The sequence below is a fragment of the Hydra vulgaris genome, chromosome 05 (genome assembly GCF_038396675.1).
Source record: "Hydra vulgaris chromosome 05, alternate assembly HydraT2T_AEP".
NCBI classification, from domain to species: domain Eukaryota; kingdom Metazoa; phylum Cnidaria; class Hydrozoa; order Anthoathecata; family Hydridae; genus Hydra; species Hydra vulgaris.
The window spans coordinates 35,279,174-35,297,968 of record NC_088924.1 but is presented as its reverse complement, the minus strand read 5'-3'; the positions used below and the strand labels follow the sequence as shown (position 1 = coordinate 35,297,968).

Genomic DNA, 18,795 nt, shown 5'->3' with positions numbered 1-18,795 from the left:
TATATATATTTTTATTATATTTATATATACACACATATATATATATATTTTTATTATATTTATATATACACACATATATATATATATATATATATATATATACACACACATATATTTACATTATATAATATTATTATATAATATATATATATATATATATATATATATATATATATATACATATACATATACATATATATATATATATATATATATATATATATATATATATATATATATATATATATATATATATATATATATATATATATATATGTTCATATTTAGGGTTTAATTAAAAATTTGTTTTTTGCTGTTTTTACTTTAATTATTTTATTAAGGATTTAAAAAAAAAAAAAACGTTTGCTTTTTTTTTTGCCGCTGAAATATTTAAAGCAAAAAGAGCACACAAAAATTAATAATATTAACACCCCTCTGAATAATTTCCATCGTTAAAAAAGTGATACTAACCTGAATGAACTTATAATGAAAATTTGGGTTTTTCTATTTCAGACATTATTAACTTACCAATTTAATTCCTTATAAATATTTTTTTTTATTTACAAAAATCTTTCATAATTTCTTTAATTCTAAAATACTACTCACTCTCTAAAAATTACCACATTTTTGTTTGGTCTATAAAAAAACGGAAGATAAATTACTTGCTAAAAACTCTCGACCTATTTCACTAAACTTTGTTACCATAAAAATAGTCAAAATACTTGTTTAGAACAAAATCTTTAAGCACATTAATGATAATAAAATGCTCTCTGTAAATCAACATGGCTTTCTTCACCATAAGTTATACGTGACTAATCTAATAGAGACTAATCATCTAGAGTATCAAATTGAGATTACATCACCAATTTGTTGATGAAATCTCAATTTCGTCGAAGCGTTTATTCTCTACCTCAATACAGATTTATGTTAAAATCAATATGTTTTGGAATAGATGGGAAACAAAATAAAAAGGTATAATAAATCAATCACTAAAAAGCTCTACTAAATTGGGTAATTTAGAAGTCATTATTTCATTTAACGCCAAGTGGAGCACACATTTTTTAACAATTGTCAAAGTCTTTACTGGTATGCAAAAAGACATTCACCATCATTGATAAAAGTATGGTTCTCAAGTTATATAAAGTGTTTATTAGAACACAACATAAATATACAGTGTCTATTTAGGCTTCTTATTTAAAAACTGATAAAACCTTGGTTGAATCTGTTTAACGTAAAGCAACAAAATGGGTCAAGACATCTTTAATACTGCGAAAGACTAAGAAGATTGAACCAATAATCATTGACTATGTGTTTTGGTTGGGGCAGCGATAAGCTTACGGTTAAGAGGAATTATCCGCATCTTTTCCCTGCATTTTACACATTGAAAATTTCCGCATTATTGCATTTCACTCGTGTCCAAAATAACATATCATGATATAAGTTGCTCATTTAAAAATATAATAGTAGTACTTATGTATATTTGACGTTAGCGTACCAACTGCAAAATCATCCATAAGCACATTAAAATACATTTAAGGACAACAATGGCGCAGATCATTTTGTCTGCACTAGACTTAATAGCTACTGAAGCAGAAATAGGAGCTAAATTAAATTCAAAAGGTATTAAAGTCCAATTTGCAGCTATAAAAACAAGATAAAGTATTAGATTTTCTATTTACTAAACTTGCATAGTGCAACATACTGGTTCCTATTTAATTATATCAAAATTGTATTTAAAAATAATGTTTCTGTTTTCATGTATAATTTTTGTCAAAAAAAGGGAAGGGAGGGGGGGGGGAAGCAGAGAAGTTATTTTGGAGCCCGAATTAAAATTTTACGGGGAAGCATATTTTTTGTCGCTACGCTACTGTCTTTAAGCCTTCAAATAAAAAAAAAACTTATCAATTTTTAAAAGCAAATCAAGATAGTGACTAAAAATTTACAACTTTAAAATATAGACCATAATGTAAGCATGGAATAAACTTTGCCGGAAAAACGACAAAGTTTGCACTTTAATTCTACATCTATTCTCTTCTTAAAATAATTTTAATGACGGCTTTGATGACACATACCAATACCTAAAATATTGTTTGATATCATTCCTTTGAGACAACTTAGTATTATCAATAAACTAATCTAACTTGAAGTGTAGACACCTTTATTTAGCAATTCTCTATTTACCCGCAAACATTTACCAACATTTGAGCAAAATATGACTCATGCGCATAATCAAAACCACCATGTTTAAATAACACTAATATAATGACATTTTAAAACAATTAGCTAATAGCAATGACGTAAATAAATAACTAGATGTCTAACTTCGGGATTTTTATAAAATACAAGTGAAGCCGATTTATTTGTTTACTATTTTAATCAGCCATTATTATATCGGGCAGAAAACTGTAAATATCATATAATATAGAGAGTAAATCCGTGACATTATTTTTTTTGCCTTGCTAAAGTATTTATTTAATTCAATTATTTTTATCAAAAAATGGTAAATTCTTGTGCTGCATATGGATGTTCTAATAGATATATAAAAGGCGGCACGAAATCCTTTCATAAATTTCCTCTTCAAAATTCTGAATTATGTAAAAGATGGATTGTTGCTTTGAAACGTGAAAATTTTCTTCCATCCAAACACACCTGTATCTGCAGCGACCATTTTTTAGAATCAGACTACAATTATTGTATCCCATACAAAAAAAATCCAAGTCTTGATCATCATCAAAAGCCTATTTTAAAATGTAATGCTGTGCCATCAGTTTTTATATTTTCTACAAATATTCAAAAGACAAAAAGGAAACTCCCATTAATACGAACATCAGTAAATTCATTATCTAAATTTGATCCTTTATCGAAAAAAACAAAGTTTGATGTTTACCCTGCAATAGACAAACCCAGCAAAGAAATTAATTTAACACATAATGATCAGCCAGAAAACACTATTGAAAAAAATGACCACACCAGTCAATCTCCAACACAATCTATAAGATCTTTATCACCAGCAAAAGAAAAATTAAAAAAAAAAGTGAAGGCTTTACAGCAAAAATTAAGAAGAAAAGAAAAGAAAATCTGTTCTTTACAAGACATGGTTTCCCTTTTAAAATCTAAAAATTATTTGACCACTGATGCTGCCACTGTTTTAAGCGAAAATTTTTCTGGACTCTCATATGAAATTATTAAGAACCAATTTTCCAATCAAAATGTTAAACCAAAAGGTCACAGATACAACGATGAAGTGAAAAAATTCGCTTTAACTCTTCATTTTTATTCTCCACGTGCGTATAACTTTCTTCGGCCAATGTTATGTCTTCCTGCTGCCAGTTCAATATCACATTGGACATCATCTGTAAATTGTGATCCTGGTTTATTCCTTGATGTTTTTTTATATCTTGGTCATAAACAGAAAACAGATATTAATTTTAAGCATTGTGCTCTTATTATTGATGCTATGGCAATCAAAAACAGTATAACTTATGACAAAAGTTCAGGTCACTATATTGGTTTTTGTGATTTTGGTAAAGATATTTCTGTATGTGAACCTGATACTCCAGCTACAGAGGCATTAATTTTCATGTTAGTTGGTTTGCGAGGACATTGGAAAACACCCATTGGTTATGTTTTATCAAATAAAGTTAAAGCAAGTGATTTAACATGTTTTATTAAAAATATTTTAGATGTGGCTTTGACATATGAACTTTGTATCAAAAGTATTACATTTGATGGTACTAGTACAAATTTAAATTCCGTTGTCCCATTTGGATGTAAGTTTGGCAAAGTCATAGACGATATAGTTAGTACTTTTTCATATAACAATGAACTGCTCCACATTTTCCTAGACCCATGCCATATGCTTAAATTAGCTAGAAATTCTCTAAATGATTTGGGTGTTTTTATTGATGATGAGGGCCACTATATTAAATGGAGTTATATAAAAGCTTTGTTTGAGTTACAAGAGCTTGAAGGTTTGAAATTTGCAAACAAACTTTCAAGAAAACATATTGAATTTCATCGCCACAAAATGAATGTCAAAATAGCTGGCCAAACCCTTAGCAGCTCTGTTGCTGATGCAATTGAATTTTTAATGGTATCACAGCATCCATCTTTCTTAGGAGCAAATAGTACAATCCGTTTTATAAGAGTTATTGATAAATTATTTGACATGCTCAATTCCAGAAATCCAAATGGTAAAGACTTTAAGAAACCTCTATATCTTAATAATCAGCTTTATTGGAAAGATTTTTTAAACAATACGATTACTTATCTGAGCAAGTTGACTGATATTAATAGCATTCCATTGCTTTTACATCAAAGAAAGACATTTGTTTTAGGTTTAATTGTAGATGCTAAAAGCACTCTAAAATTATCCACCGATCTGTTAACGTTTCATGAGAAACCATTTAAGTATGTTCTAACTTACAAATATTCCCAAGATCATCTTGAACTACTATTTGCTTGCATTCGTGGAAAAAATGGTTACAACAACAATCCTGATGTAGTGCAGTTAAAGTCATCGTTAAAACGGATTCTTCTGCGAAACTCCATAGTTGGATCGAGTCATGCTAACTGCCTGATGTTTGAGCCATATTCTAATGGCTCTATTTTTTCTCTTAGTTGGAAAAAAAGGTTGTGTTCTGTTGATAATTTTGACCAAGAGGATATTGACTTTAAAGAAGTTTTTTTGTACTGCTATGAACTTCAAATGTCTAGCTACAAAGAAGCAATATTGGGATATATCTCTGGTTTTATAGTCAGAAAGTTAATAAATACTATTTCATGTAATGTTTGTGCTCAATCATTAACTGATATTTTATCATACGAACATTCCTATGCGAAATCTCATTCTTCACTAAATAATGTTAAAGATCGTGGTGGTTTGTTTTTGCCATCAAGGGATGTTGTTTCTGTTGTCGAGTCGTGTGAGAAAGTATTTAATTTCTTTATTAGTGGTAAAGATTTTAAAAATCTAAAAATAACCTCAGATAAAAATATAAAGCATAAGATGATCCATTGTGTTAACAAATTAATTATTAAAAAAAAAGTCTTTAAAGGACTTGATAGTCACGACTTAGAATTGTGGACTGAGAATGAAGATTTGCATTCCAGCCAGCTTGTTAGAAAGATATGTGAATATTACTTTAGAATTCGAATGTTCAGATATGCCCAGGATTATACCACTAAAGTTCTAAAAAAGTCGTCAATTGGTTTAAGACAGCAAACTAACAAATTAATATTGTTTAAGGGTTTATGAATATTTCATTTTTAAAATATTTCATTGTATAAAATATTTCATTGTATAAAATATTTCATTGTATAAAACTTTTATTAAAATATTAAAATATATTATACGATGTTTTAGTTTGATGTTCTAAATGCAAATATGTTTTTAAATATATATTTTTGTGGCTATAAAAATAACAGTTTGTTTTAGTTTGTTATAACAAACTAAACATGCTAACAATATCATGTCCAATCTTTGACCAAAAAATATGTATGTATTGACTGTATGCTCATTAAATTGATCGTCTGTGATTCTAATCATCTTTAATTCCAAGAGTAAGGACGTTAAAATTGCCAATATCTTTTCATATGAATGTGATTGCTAAAAGCTTTTTGCCCGATATAATAATGGCTTCCAACGCATTAAATTGGCTTCACTAAAAACGGCGAAGTTAGATATCTAGTTATTTATTTATATCATTGGCTAATAGACATTTTCGCTAACTCAACTTTTATTTCGGCAGAATATTAAATGTTTGGTGCGATGTAAAAGTTCATAAAAATTTCGAGCAACTGATGAAAACAATGGCGAGCTTTGTGCTAACTTGTATAACTGCATAACTCATTAAAATTGCGTATCGATGTTGAGTAACGTATTATAAAGAACGTTTTGAAAAGAATAAATAAGATTCACTGTCGAGTTAAAAATTAAGTAATGTTATCCAGTATATTTTATTTTAAAGAATATTTGGCCCCCTGATACTTTTAAGTTTTTTTTTTCGTTTGGTCAAAAAAAGATATCCCGTGAAGTTGTTAGACAAACCAAGGACGTAAAATAAGATGGACGTTCAACGCTTTGTTAAAGATCAGAGGTACCGCCAAATAGCTAAAATCTATGCGTGTTACCGTCAATTTTCTAAATATAAGATACAGACATTCCGATGTCTACCCGTCAAATTTGTTTCGCTATACTTCACTCGGTAAACCCATTATAATTATGTCTATACTGAAGCTTAAGGTTATAAAAGACACATAAGTTATTCAAAAATAATTCATAAGTTTAAAAAAAGTAGAGTTGAGTCATGTACTTTGCTTAATAAAAAGATACCTAAGGTTAAACTTTGACGTCTAAAACTAAGCTTTTGCACAAAGGCAATATATAGTTTACAAGAATAGATAGTATAAAGTGAAGCGAATTTTTTACGCTAAATTAAAATTACTATGATATAATTTAAAGGACGAATAAGATATTTTCAGTGTTCTTTTCACCCCACTCTCTGAATATACTTCCCACTTTAGGGTTTAAATAAGGGAATATTTCAAATTTTTGTAGGAAATGTCGAACTTATTTGCCTCACTTTTTTTTTAAATAAATATGTATTTTTTTTTTCGCGGACGACCTTTTCATGAAGTTTCTTATTTTTGTTTCATAAATCGCATTTTAATATTTATTAAGTTTAAAATTTAAAGGTATTTTAACTAAGAGCATCTTACAATTCGTATAAAAAATTATTAGTTTCAGAAGCTAGAAAGAAATATAAAGTATGCATCTTTAATTAGTTTTTTTAATAAAACATTTTTTAATAGTCAGTGTAAACTACTTTATTTAATAATAATAGTAAATAAATAAAACTTGATAATAACAAATATAGTCATAAAATTAATAAGATTATAATCTTATTATTATTAACAATAATGCTATTGTTATTACAATAAGATAATCTTATTATTATTAACAACAGTGTTGTTGTTGTTATGATAAGATCTTACTATTAATCAATATTATTAAGAATAATAAGATAATCTTATCAATTTTATTATGCAATTGTTATAAGGATATTGCTATCTTGTAGATTGTATCTTTAGTGTCAAATTTTATGTATTCTACAAATGATGCACAACTTTTTTTTTTAACTTTTTATAGGTATTATATCAAAAGAAGTATATGTACATATCTTTTATCTCATTACTGGATAAATAATGAGTCTTCATGAGGAATCTTTGAAAAATTTATGTAGAAAGTGTGGCTTAAAAATAAAAAAGGATAGTCACTATCAATTAAAACCTGTTATTATCTATAAACATACAATTCTTAGTTTTTACAAGCTGGATATAACTTCAGATCATCAAAAGGTACACCCTGAATATTTATGCAAATCATGTTATATGGTCTTATATAGGTTAGATTTAAAAACAAAAAATAGCTTTGTAATTGAAAGGAGTGATAAGTTCTTCACTTTTACTGAACACACAGAAACCTGTTATGTATGTAACACACTCACAAAAGTTGGAAGAAATAAAAAAGTACCTGCGATAAATACAAATCAACAGTTAAAAACAATTGCATCGAAACATGGTTTTGACTGTTACAATGAAAACAACAAAAATTATTTTGTAATAGTTGAAATCAATAGTTGTCGCCAAATTGTTAGCAAAACATTGTCATTAGAGTCAAATAGCATGTGGAGACTAATTGTTTTAAATCGTGAAGTGCCATTATCCAATAATGTTATTAAATCACTACCAGTTCACCTAAATCTTCAATCTGCTGATATTATATTCTCAACCATTTCATGTGTAAACATATGTAAAGGTAACAATGACTTCCACTATTTAATAAGAAATAAATTTTCTGATTTTAAAAATTTCCAAAGCACATCAAATGAGGATGTTGGAATAATTGAGATGGAAGAAGGCAATACAGTTGATAACTTTAAAGTTATTAGACATAAAGATTGTTCATTAATATGTTCCGAAGCCTGTTGCAATTCTTGTACCATGTACCGTACTAACTTGCGTGTAATGGAATCCAGAAGAAAGAGTAATGAAAACCAATCATCTATCTCATCTAACAGTAAGAAAAATGACAGATACTTTTCTAAATCAGAATTATTAACAAAAATTAAACTTTTAGAGAAAGAAAGAAAAGAAAATCTTGCAAAACAACAACGAATGCAAAAAAAACTTGAAAAATCTATAATAGAAGAAGGGGTTGTTCTTGAAGAGGAGGAACACACAATTATTGAGGAAACATATGAAAAATATGGGGAAGAAAATCCATTTACTGAGGACTCACCTCAAGCATTGTTGTGGCAGCAACAAAAAATCCAGGCTGGACTTAAAGACAGAAGGTCTATGAGGTGGCATCCTTTAATTATAAGATGGTGCATCAGTTTATATTTGAAATCTCCGAGTGCCTATCGTCATATTTGTTCAACACCATTTTTAAATCTACCTTGCAAAAATACTGTTCAGAAATATATCAACTTTACTGATCCAGGCTGTGGTTTTAATAAAGATGTAATGTACAACTTGACCAAAAAAATTGATTTACCAAATATAAAAGAGCACCAGAGGTATGTTTCAATCATTGTTGACGAAATGAAAATAAAAAGTGGGCTTGCTTTTAGCTCATCTACTGGAAAGTTGGTGGGTTTTTCAGAAAGTGGATCAATTAATGAGCTGCTCTTGAATTTTGAAAATAAATATACAGAAAATAAAGGAAAGAGCAATGTAGAAGATCCAACAGACATACCGTTGGCATCATATGTAACTGTTTTAATGGTGAGGGGCATCACATCTTCTCTAAAATATGTGTTTGGTCATTTTGCTTCTGCTGGAGGTCTTTCTAGTAGCCAATTGTACTTTACTATATGGGATGGTGTAAGGCAATTAGAGTCTGTTGGTCTAAAGGTGATGGCTATTGTAGCTGATGGTGCATCTCCAAATAGAAAGTTTATGCGTCTCCATTCTTGGAAATCTGAAGAAAATACTAAAGATGGTGTCATTTACTGGACTTGGAATGAGTGTTGTCCTGGTATGTATAAATAATTATAGTTATAAAAATTGTAAAAAGATGAATGAAAATAACAAAGTAATGAATATAGTTACACTAAATTTATTAGCATTTATAATCTACAGATGTCAGTTTTCAATAAGAACCAGTGAAAAGTGGCTCAACATTAAATTGTTCAAAATAGTTATCTTTTAAGTATTATTTAAACTATTTCTTAGACCGGAAGATGTTTTTTATTTGTGATGTACCTCACTTGATAAAAACCACTAGAAACAACCTTGAAAAATCACATGAAAACTCTTCAAGTAGAAGTCTTATGGTATGTATATGTTTTTACACTTTCGTATTTTTCAACAACATATTCAATTTTTGCTGTTTAATTTCTATTAAATAAAGGTTTATTTATATCCTATTAAATATGTAATTTCTCTAATATCATTAACAAGGAGGGATGTTTGAATTGCTTTAACATTTTTACTATTTCAATTTGTTCCATATATATATTTTAGGAGCACTCATTTCTGATGATTAAAAAATTCAATTTAAATATTATAAGCCTATGCAATATTAATAATAATATATTTTATTGCTTATCAAGAAAAAGTAGGGTTGTAATGTTTTCTAGGTCTTAGGCAACATTACAATCAACAAATGGTTTGCAAAGCCCTATGGCTTACCTTCCAGATGGTGCACTTTGTTAAGTAAGTTAGTCATGTTGTATGTATAACTTATGAACAGAATAGCCAAGGCAAATTTAGTATTAATTTTAGCACTAACTATATAATAGGTGTAAACTTAACTAGGTTCAAGATGAAATAGCTCATCAACTCTTTCATTTATCATTTAAAAATTGAAAGAAAAATTCAGTCTTGCCATGAATTCCAGGAAAACCTGTTTTTCTAAGAACTATCAAGACAGATGATAATGAATTTGTAAAACTTTGGTGCTCATGTAAAGCATTTAGCTTGTCAAATGTAAAAATATGTTTAAATGGATAAATGCAAAATCTCCGGGTTAACCTGAATATATTATAGAAAGTCAGGGAAAACTATGGGAATTTAATGAGCACAACTTAAAGTTACACTTTAAAAAAATCATATAGATGCCCCTGCTTTGTAAATACTATCTTAGGTATTTGTTATTTGAAATTTTATATTCTTTTGTGAATTTCAGATTGATGGTCAGCCGCTTGTTTGGGATCAAATAATCAGGTTGTATGACTGGGATCTTGGAATAGATAGAGATGCCGTGGGGTTGACAATGGGACACAAGTTAAGTGAAGAACATATCAACCTCAATTCAAGAACACGTATGAGAGTAAATCTAGCAGTACAGGTTAGAATTAAACATATTGTACTTCTGCTGACCTGGCAGATATTTCATACATGCCAGTGAAGAGGGTTTAATGATATACATGTATTCCTTAGCCTATTTGCAATCTGTATTAGGTTAAAGGCTGCTGTTGCAGTAAAAATAATGTATTCTTTTTATCTGTAGTATATTTTTATAAAAAGGTACTCAGTTAAACAGTAGCAGACATGTTAGAAGAACAAGGGCTCCATTCAACAAAATCATTAATCAAGTTTATTAGAATGATAGATAAATTTTTCGATTGTTTGAATGTTTCAAAAAATTTTAATTACTCTCGAAAACCAGATCTCGACCGATATAAAGCCATAGGTGATGTTAGATTTGATGTAAGTTATTTATGATTACACCAAGCTTTTTTACTGAATTATTTGAGAAACTTCAAATAATTTTGTAGTAGATGTAGTTAGACCTTGGTTCCAACAGCTGATTTGTAATCTATATATATGTATATATATATATATATATATATATATATATATATATATATATATATATATATATATATATATGTGTATATATATATATATATATATTTTTTTTTTTTTTTTTTTTTTTGTATATATATTGGCTCCAGAATACATTTTTGACTTTTATCAATAATTGGGAAGAACAATGCCAAAACATTCCTGATTTGTCTCAAGCAGAAAAAAACAGATTTTGCTTAAGTAAACAAACTCTTGAGGGGCTTCGAATTACTGGTAAAAAGATTTTTACTGCATCACGTTAGTCAGTTAAATATAAATAGTTATATGCTTTCTATATATGCAGAAAACATTATAGATAAAATCATTTTATATTTATTATATTTCAGTTATATAAATAATAAAATATCGTTCATACATATTTTGAAGTTCATTCTCATTTAAGGTTTGTATAGTAGTATATTTTCGGAAAACTTAGTTACCACAATAAATTCATAAAAAGACTGATTTCTTTTTTAGTGAATTCGTTTACAACCCTTGGAAAGTTTTTGCTTGTAGAAGGAGCCGAATACATTCTGTCCGAAAAGTTCTGTCAAGATCCGTTAGAGGAATACTTTGGTAAGCAACGAATGCGATTAGGTAGTAATGACAACCCTTTGTTAATTGAATTTAATTCCAATGCGCTTGGCTTAAATGTTGCCGGAGATAATTTGATTCGTGTTTTTGGTTCAAATACCAAGGGTCGAAAGGATGAATTTCAAAAGCTTGATGTGAAGAACACTGATTTACCTTTAAGTAAAAAACGAAAAAATGATTTAGTGTTGTAAATATTCTCTTAAGTTATATTAAAACATTTTCATCAGGCAGTGACTCGAGTTTAAATGTCAATTTAATAAATATAACATACAGATATCTTGACTTAATATTACTTTTTAAATAATCCCATATATTCAGGGTATTATGAGTGTATTATCATTATCGTAGTATTCAGCTTAATTTTAAAAGTATTTTCTATATTTACATATCGTGACGTTAGAATAATATAGTTTTATCTCTATTTTATAATGTTGAGAGAATTTAACTTCTGACTTTTATTTATTAAATTATTTTGCAGCATGAGGTCTTTTTTTTATGTTATTCATGTTTTATAATCAATAATTTCTGAAATTGTCTGTTTGGAATATTAATTCTTAATAAAGTTGGAATTAACTAAAAAAACAACCTTAAAAATTATATAAATAAGATTAATATATTGAAATTTTGTAATTAATAATATAATAATTAAAAACCGATAGTAATAATTGAAAAAGCGTCTCTTGAATTTTTTTTGTTTGTTTTTTAATTTAAGAAAAATAATCCAATATTCAGCTTATTTCCCACAAAATCGATTTACGAGATTTTTTGAAGTTCACCGATTTTTAGGCCTGAAATTGATAAACATGGGGTGTTAATAAGCTTGGGACATGCGGGAAAATTTTTAGAAAATTAATAAACTTTTCATCATTAAATACCCCTCCGTGTAGTAAGAGTACAATAAATGAAAAAATTTACTATTAAAAAAATAATTACCTAATCAATGAAAAATATATCAAAGCAACGATAAAAACCAAAAAAAAATACTGTTGTCAGTTATTTTAACCAAGGACGTAAAATAAGATCTTATTTTACATCCTTGTTTTAACATTTCAACATTATCATTCCAAGATGATTGTTAAATATACACTTCCATTTCACTTTTAATATTTTAATACAACAAAATCTAGTTAATTTCCATCAAATTTTTAAATTTAATCCATCTATTTTTAAAAAAAGAATATTTAATGAGTTGCTCATTGTAGTGTGAACGAAAAATATTTTTGAAAAAGCAAACAAAAATAATTTAGTAGTGTTTATTTTTACCAATCCTTTGTTAACAAAAAACAAATATAAAGATATATAAATATAAAGCTAAGCATAAGATGTTAAACAAACATAAGTAAGATGTTTATTCTATATATAATAATATACAAATTTCTAATTACTTTAAAAGATTTTTCTTTTTATGCATTGTTTTTCTTAATGCCGGTTCACCTTTTTCTGATACATTGTTTCCTATTTTCCCACTTTTTCTATTTATTATTCGGACCCAGGCTTTTAAAAATGAGCGCGTACGTATGCTCACCCACTTTCGAAGTATAATTTCTTTTAATAAATCCTTTAAAGATTGACATTCAACATTTTTGGTAAGAGATGTCCAACTCAAATCGATAAGGAAACTTGCTTGAAATTTTTTCATTAAAACGTCTCTCAGATCTTCACCTTTATATTTGATGATGAGATGAGAGTTCAATACAGTCCTGGCAACATTTTCAACCCTTCGAATGAATATAAAAAAATCATCATTTACAGAAAACAGTCCACCTCTATTTATTCTGTCTGTCCAACTTCTTGTATATTCTAAAAACGTTTTATTTAATAATCTGTTATCAGAATCTGATTCCCATGACTTAATTAGGTCCATTACAGCTTTGGTCAAAACAGTGTCTTTACGATTAGAATACATTTTTCTCAATGAAAATGGAATAAATCCAGCTACATAGCGAATAGTTTCTTCTTCCTCTGCTGTTAATTTTAAATCTAGCTCTTTATAATTTGATTCTAACAATACATGATTCCTCCACTCAATGACATTCTGAAACCATGTCTTTAATAGAAATATATACAGAAGGTCAAACCCAGCTTTATAATTAGAAAAGTCAAAAACTAGTTCATTCCATGAAGAGCGTAATACATTATTCTTGGAAAGACAGTGCAACATCGTACACTGTTGCTCTCTTAGCTGAGATGTGTTTCTACGCAAATTAACAATGGGAAGTAATACTTCAAAAATATTTTTGCAAAAGTCAATCTTTTTTTCTCTAGCACTTTCAAGTATGCATAACGCTAACTCAGCTGCATAATTGCCTGGAGTTTTAAACCCTTCAATTGTAATACTAAAAGTTTCATCTAATATAGCTGTTTTTATACTTTCTTCGAAGAATTTAACAGAATTTTCATACAATTCTTTTTTAAGCTCCAATGACAGAAGTTCTATAGAAAAAAAAAATTATTGGATTCTTAAGATAAAAAATTATATATTTGTATATATTATTTATTGACTGAATATTGTGTAATAAAATAATTGAAATTGATAAGTGATTTCTACTAATTTATATATATATCAATATCCCAGCCAACATGTTTATCTGAGCTCTAGGTGGACCCAGTATGGGTTTATTGACCCAGAATACCTATACGGTGGGTATAATAAACTTCATATAATGAATCACCTTATCATACGTATTATATTTGATATTAAATGGGTTAAAAAAACACTAGTGTAGCAGTACTTAGCTAATTAAAATTTTACCTATAGTTGAAAAAAGTTTGTTAGTCTAACTTATTTTTGAATCAACATTATTTTTTTAATAAATAATTTGCTTGACGATCTAAATGGACTGTTTAGGCAGATAGTTTTATATTCCGTACACTGCTTAGCGAACAGTATTCGAAAAAATTATGTAGTAGAAAAACAAAACAATGCAATGGTATTATAATATATTATATACTTCATATTATTCATTATTTTATGTCCAAAGATATTTCTCGGTGAGGCATTGTGTTCAGATTGAAGTCAAACGAGATGAAGTCATGAGATGGCAATTGAGTCAAATGTGCTAAAGCCTTCAAAGACTTTAGCACGTTTGACTCAATTGCCATTTTAGTTTTGTGACGCAGTAAGCCAAGCCTTCACATTCGACTTTGATGTACATTTCTCTTTACTGTTTCTGCAAACAAAATAATTTAGATTTGAATAACTCATAAAAGAAAGTAACTATAAAAAGTTTTAACAAAACTAATTATTACTATTTACTATTTACTAATTAAATTTTTGTTTTTGTAGTTATATTTACAGTTCATATGTATTTGTATTTATTGCCATTACAGCACTATTGCGGCCAGTAATCTCCAGTGTACAACCTCCTTAATCAAATTAGCATCCAACCTGTTCAAAACAATAATTTTAATATTTAAAGAAAAAAAATTTAAAAAGTTGAAATGGTTTCTAAAGTACTTAGTAGACAGAACACACAATAAATTTTATATATTTATAGTTTATTCCTTATTAGTGAAGATGAGGGATCCTGATATCTTTAAAACACAAGTATGTTGAATGTTAGTAAGCATCTATTATATAATACATTTTATAATATAATATATTATATAATGATGCCTATTAACATTCAATTTACAAGGTTTTCGTCAAAATCTCTCAGCTTTAAACTCAAGCAAATTAAAGGAAATTCAAGCAACTAAGGAGCCTAACAGTTAATGCTACTGTTTCTTAAGAGGCTGCACTATAATATTCTTGTGTCATTTTTATGTTTTTTAGTATTTACATTTTAGAATCGTATTTTGCAGCTTTTTGAATAAACAAAGCGCTTTTAATACAGAAACAAAAATAATTCACACTTAAATTAAATTAAGCAGGGATGGAAAGACTTTGTGAAGCTTTGTGATTAGGAGAAGTTAATTTTTATGTACTTATACCAAATTTCAGGTAAAAAATGTACAATGTATGTTTTAAAATGTACATTGCAAAAAATCTATATTGCAGTCAGTAGATAAAGTAGGTGGTAACCATTCTAAAAGAAAAAAGCATTAGATTAGAATAAAATAATTATAAAATCATTTCAACAAAATGTAACTAAACAATAAAATAAATGTACCTTTATTATAAAAACTTATTTACATATTTATTAGCTTAATAAAATTTGCTATAATTTCATGTATACAAAGTTACTAAAAAAATTTTATATATTATCCAAAAGTATAGGGTGTGTACGTAACAAAAACATAATAGTAATTTCAAATTTTTTATTTCATTCTTCAGCGTAAGCAGTAAAGTAACTTTAGCATTTTATATATTTGTAAATGAGTTCAAAATTAATTACTAAAGACATTTTTTTATCATAAAGATATTACCTCTTTATTTTTAGCATATCTGTTGGGTTTGTGAGTGTGTTTTTATTTTTAGTAATATTTAAATCAAATGAGTTTTCTGAAAACTTTAGTTTTTCTCTTGCTCTTTGGAAGTTACTAAAGTATACAATAAAATATCTTTTGAGTAATGATAACTATGCTTAAAAACAAATACTTTATAACTTGGGACATAGAAGTGGATAGCATGTTAAAATATTAAACTACCTGCTTTTCTTTAAGTCCAGCATTAAATTTTTCTATGCAGGATTAGGTCAAGCTTGATGGCTGACCAGTAGAACCATTTCATAGGAATCATTTCACGGATTGAATTACTATGCTGTTTTTTTAAAAATAAATACTTTTTATATGCTGTGTAAAAAAGATAAAAGATTTTTTTTTTAGTTTGATAACTTTTATGTCATTAATGTTACATTTATACATGTCACACTTATACATGTAAAAGCATTAATTAATTATTTGTTAAATGCTAACCAGTGCTAAACGATAACCTATTATAATTATTAAAATTGGTTAAATGGTAACCAGTGTTAAATGGTAACCTATTATAATTATGATTATGCTATATACATGCTTTATTACTACAGATATAACGAAATATTATTATTAATGCCATTTAAGCCATATATGATTTGATTATTAAATTAACTAAATGTCAATTATTTAACATTTAAATTTTTACATATTACCACATTGTTATACATATATAATAATTTAGATTATTATACATATATATTACATATCATGGTATATGATAATATATTATATTATCATATACCATGATATATAATAATAATATATGTATAAAAATGATTACTGCAACAAGTTAATATTAGCAATAACTTATAATGCAAAAAAAAAGAAAGAAGATAACTTTAAGTAAAGTTAAATTGTAAGACATCTACTGCTTTGTGTGCTTTGTATGCAACATAACTATGTTGAATTAATAATATTGCATATTTAACTGATACCACTTTTAATAAATTTTGCTAACTTTTTCACAAACTAATAAATCAAGTTAATTTTTTGAACAAGTGCATAACTCTTTATATTTTGTCAAATTAGTTTAATGGGATGGCCCAAATGGAACCCATATAAACATGTTTGCTGGGATATATATATATATATATATATATATATATATATATATATATATATATATATATATATATATATATATATATATATATATATATATATATATATATATATATATATATATATATATATATATATATATATATATATATATAGTGCTTGAAGTGGGAAGAAATAATTGTGAGTATGATTTCACAATAATTTTAAAATAATATCCCATCTAGTCATTGTTATATTAGAAAAAATATAAAAAATGTCAAAATGGTTTGTGTTTTCTAAAAAGGTAACTGAATTTAAGCAGCTTCATTTTGAGAACATTATATAAAAATATATATATATATATATATATATATATATATATATATATATATATATATATATATATATATATATGTATGCATGTATGTATGTATGTATGTATGTATGTATGTATGTATGTATGTATGTATGTATGTATGTATGTATGTATGTATGTATATATATATATATATATATAATCTTCAATAAATATCAATAATTTACCTTTTCCTTTATCATTTGATTTGATTTTAGCAGCTCCACCATTATTCACATTATCTAAGTAAATGTATAGTTAATTATCAAAACTTGAATAAATTCATTTGTTGGTTTTATAATAAAACTATTTATGAATTTAAACTAATGGCCTTAGTTAAACTTCATAAATAATTATATGACATTAAAAAAAAACATTCAATAATGGTAATAAAATTATAACATCAAGAATTGGTTTATATTATATAATATAAATCAATTCTTGATATCATAATTTATATAGGTATACTATCTTTTAAAACTTAATTTTTAATTTCTAGGAAATTTTTTTTAAGTCTTTTTAGTGTTTGCTTTAGAAGTTTAAGGCCCAATTTATTATTTTACAAAACTGGTAAACTCACATTATGAGTACTCATAATGTGAGTTTACCCGTTTAGACACTACCAGACATTCATTGAGTACTAAACAATAAATACTCGAGTATAACTCACCTTTAGTACCAATGTAACATTTCTTTTCATGTATTTTAAAATTCGATTCTCTAATATATTTGTTGTGACATTTCGGACAAGTATATTTAGTTATTATTCGCTCTTCTATTTTTTTGAGCTTATTTGGTTCTTCTTCTGAAATCGATTTTTCTGTAGGTATTGCTGATGGTATGAGCTCTAATTCCAAATCATCTGAGAAGAAGTCGGCTAACTCGTCAAGGTCTAGCTCGATAAAATCTTCCACAACTATTTCAATTTCAGAATCAACATTTTCAAGCAAAAAAGAATAATCTTCTTGATTAATATTAAACTCATCTGTCATATTCATTTTATGTTTAACTGTTCAAAAAATATATTTTACGCATTCTTAAGATATTTTATTGGATAGTCGAGACCTACTTTTTTTGACGTCGAATCTAATAAAAATATTCCCACATTTTGCAATTCTCCCTATTGTTTTCCTATTGTTCTCCAAACAATTCCGTAACACGCATATCTTTTTTTTTAAACAATGCGTTGAACGTCCATCTTATTTTACGTCCTTGGACAAACTCACTATTAGCGAAGTCATGTATTAAAGTAATGCACGGTTTCCGTAAACACGGTGACAGAACATTCGCAGATTTTTTCTGGTACAATTCTTAAAAAATCCACTTTTTTATTAAAACAAAACTACTTTTTTTTATGCAATAAAAAGTAGTTTTGTTATTTTTTCAATTTTATTAACTCAAACTTTTAAACGATAAAATTAAAAATTTTCGGAATTTAAATTACAGAAAGATATTTAGTATTGTTAAAAAATTAAAATTTTTCACTATGTTTCGTTTTTATTAAAAAAGCAATTAAAACCACGATAATT

General features: G+C 26.9%; 2 protein-coding genes across 6 annotated transcripts; one reads left to right on the top strand and one right to left on the bottom strand.

Annotated features, from left to right (window-relative positions):
• Positions 1–5,820: 5,820 nt before the first annotated feature.
• LOC136080809 (uncharacterized) lies at positions 5,821–10,824 on the top strand. 3 transcript variants are annotated; one of them, XM_065798018.1, is made up of 5 exons: positions 6,242–6,768; positions 7,151–9,043; positions 9,241–9,341; positions 10,196–10,357; positions 10,537–10,824. In XM_065798018.1, the coding sequence occupies exons 2-5, from the start codon at positions 7,207–7,209 to the stop codon at positions 10,546–10,548; spliced, it is 2,112 nt and encodes a 703-aa protein (XP_065654090.1). In that variant the 5' UTR covers positions 6,242–6,768; positions 7,151–7,206; the 3' UTR covers positions 10,549–10,824. The 3 variants fall into 3 exon arrangements, with proteins under 3 accessions (XP_065654089.1, XP_065654090.1, XP_065654088.1); XM_065798017.1 differs by lacking the exon at positions 6,242–6,768 and adding an exon at positions 5,821–6,206 and having other exon boundaries at positions 10,196–10,824; XM_065798016.1 differs by having other exon boundaries at positions 10,196–10,824.
• Positions 10,825–14,376: 3,552 nt separating this feature from the next.
• On the bottom strand, positions 14,377–18,476 carry LOC136080808 (uncharacterized). 3 transcript variants are annotated; one of them, XR_010638656.1, is made up of 4 exons: positions 17,937–18,476; positions 17,455–17,508; positions 15,820–15,933; positions 14,377–15,479 (listed from the first exon to the last, which is right to left on the bottom strand). XR_010638656.1 is itself a non-coding variant. In XM_065798014.1 (3 exons), the coding sequence occupies exons 1-3, from the start codon at positions 18,262–18,264 to the stop codon at positions 15,418–15,420; spliced, it is 444 nt and encodes a 147-aa protein (XP_065654086.1). In that variant the 5' UTR covers positions 18,265–18,476; the 3' UTR covers positions 14,377–15,417. The 3 variants fall into 3 exon arrangements, 2 of the variants coding, with proteins under 2 accessions (XP_065654086.1, XP_065654087.1); XM_065798014.1 differs by lacking the exon at positions 15,820–15,933; XM_065798015.1 differs by lacking the exon at positions 14,377–15,479 and having other exon boundaries at positions 15,544–15,933.
• Positions 18,477–18,795: the final 319 nt, after the last annotated feature.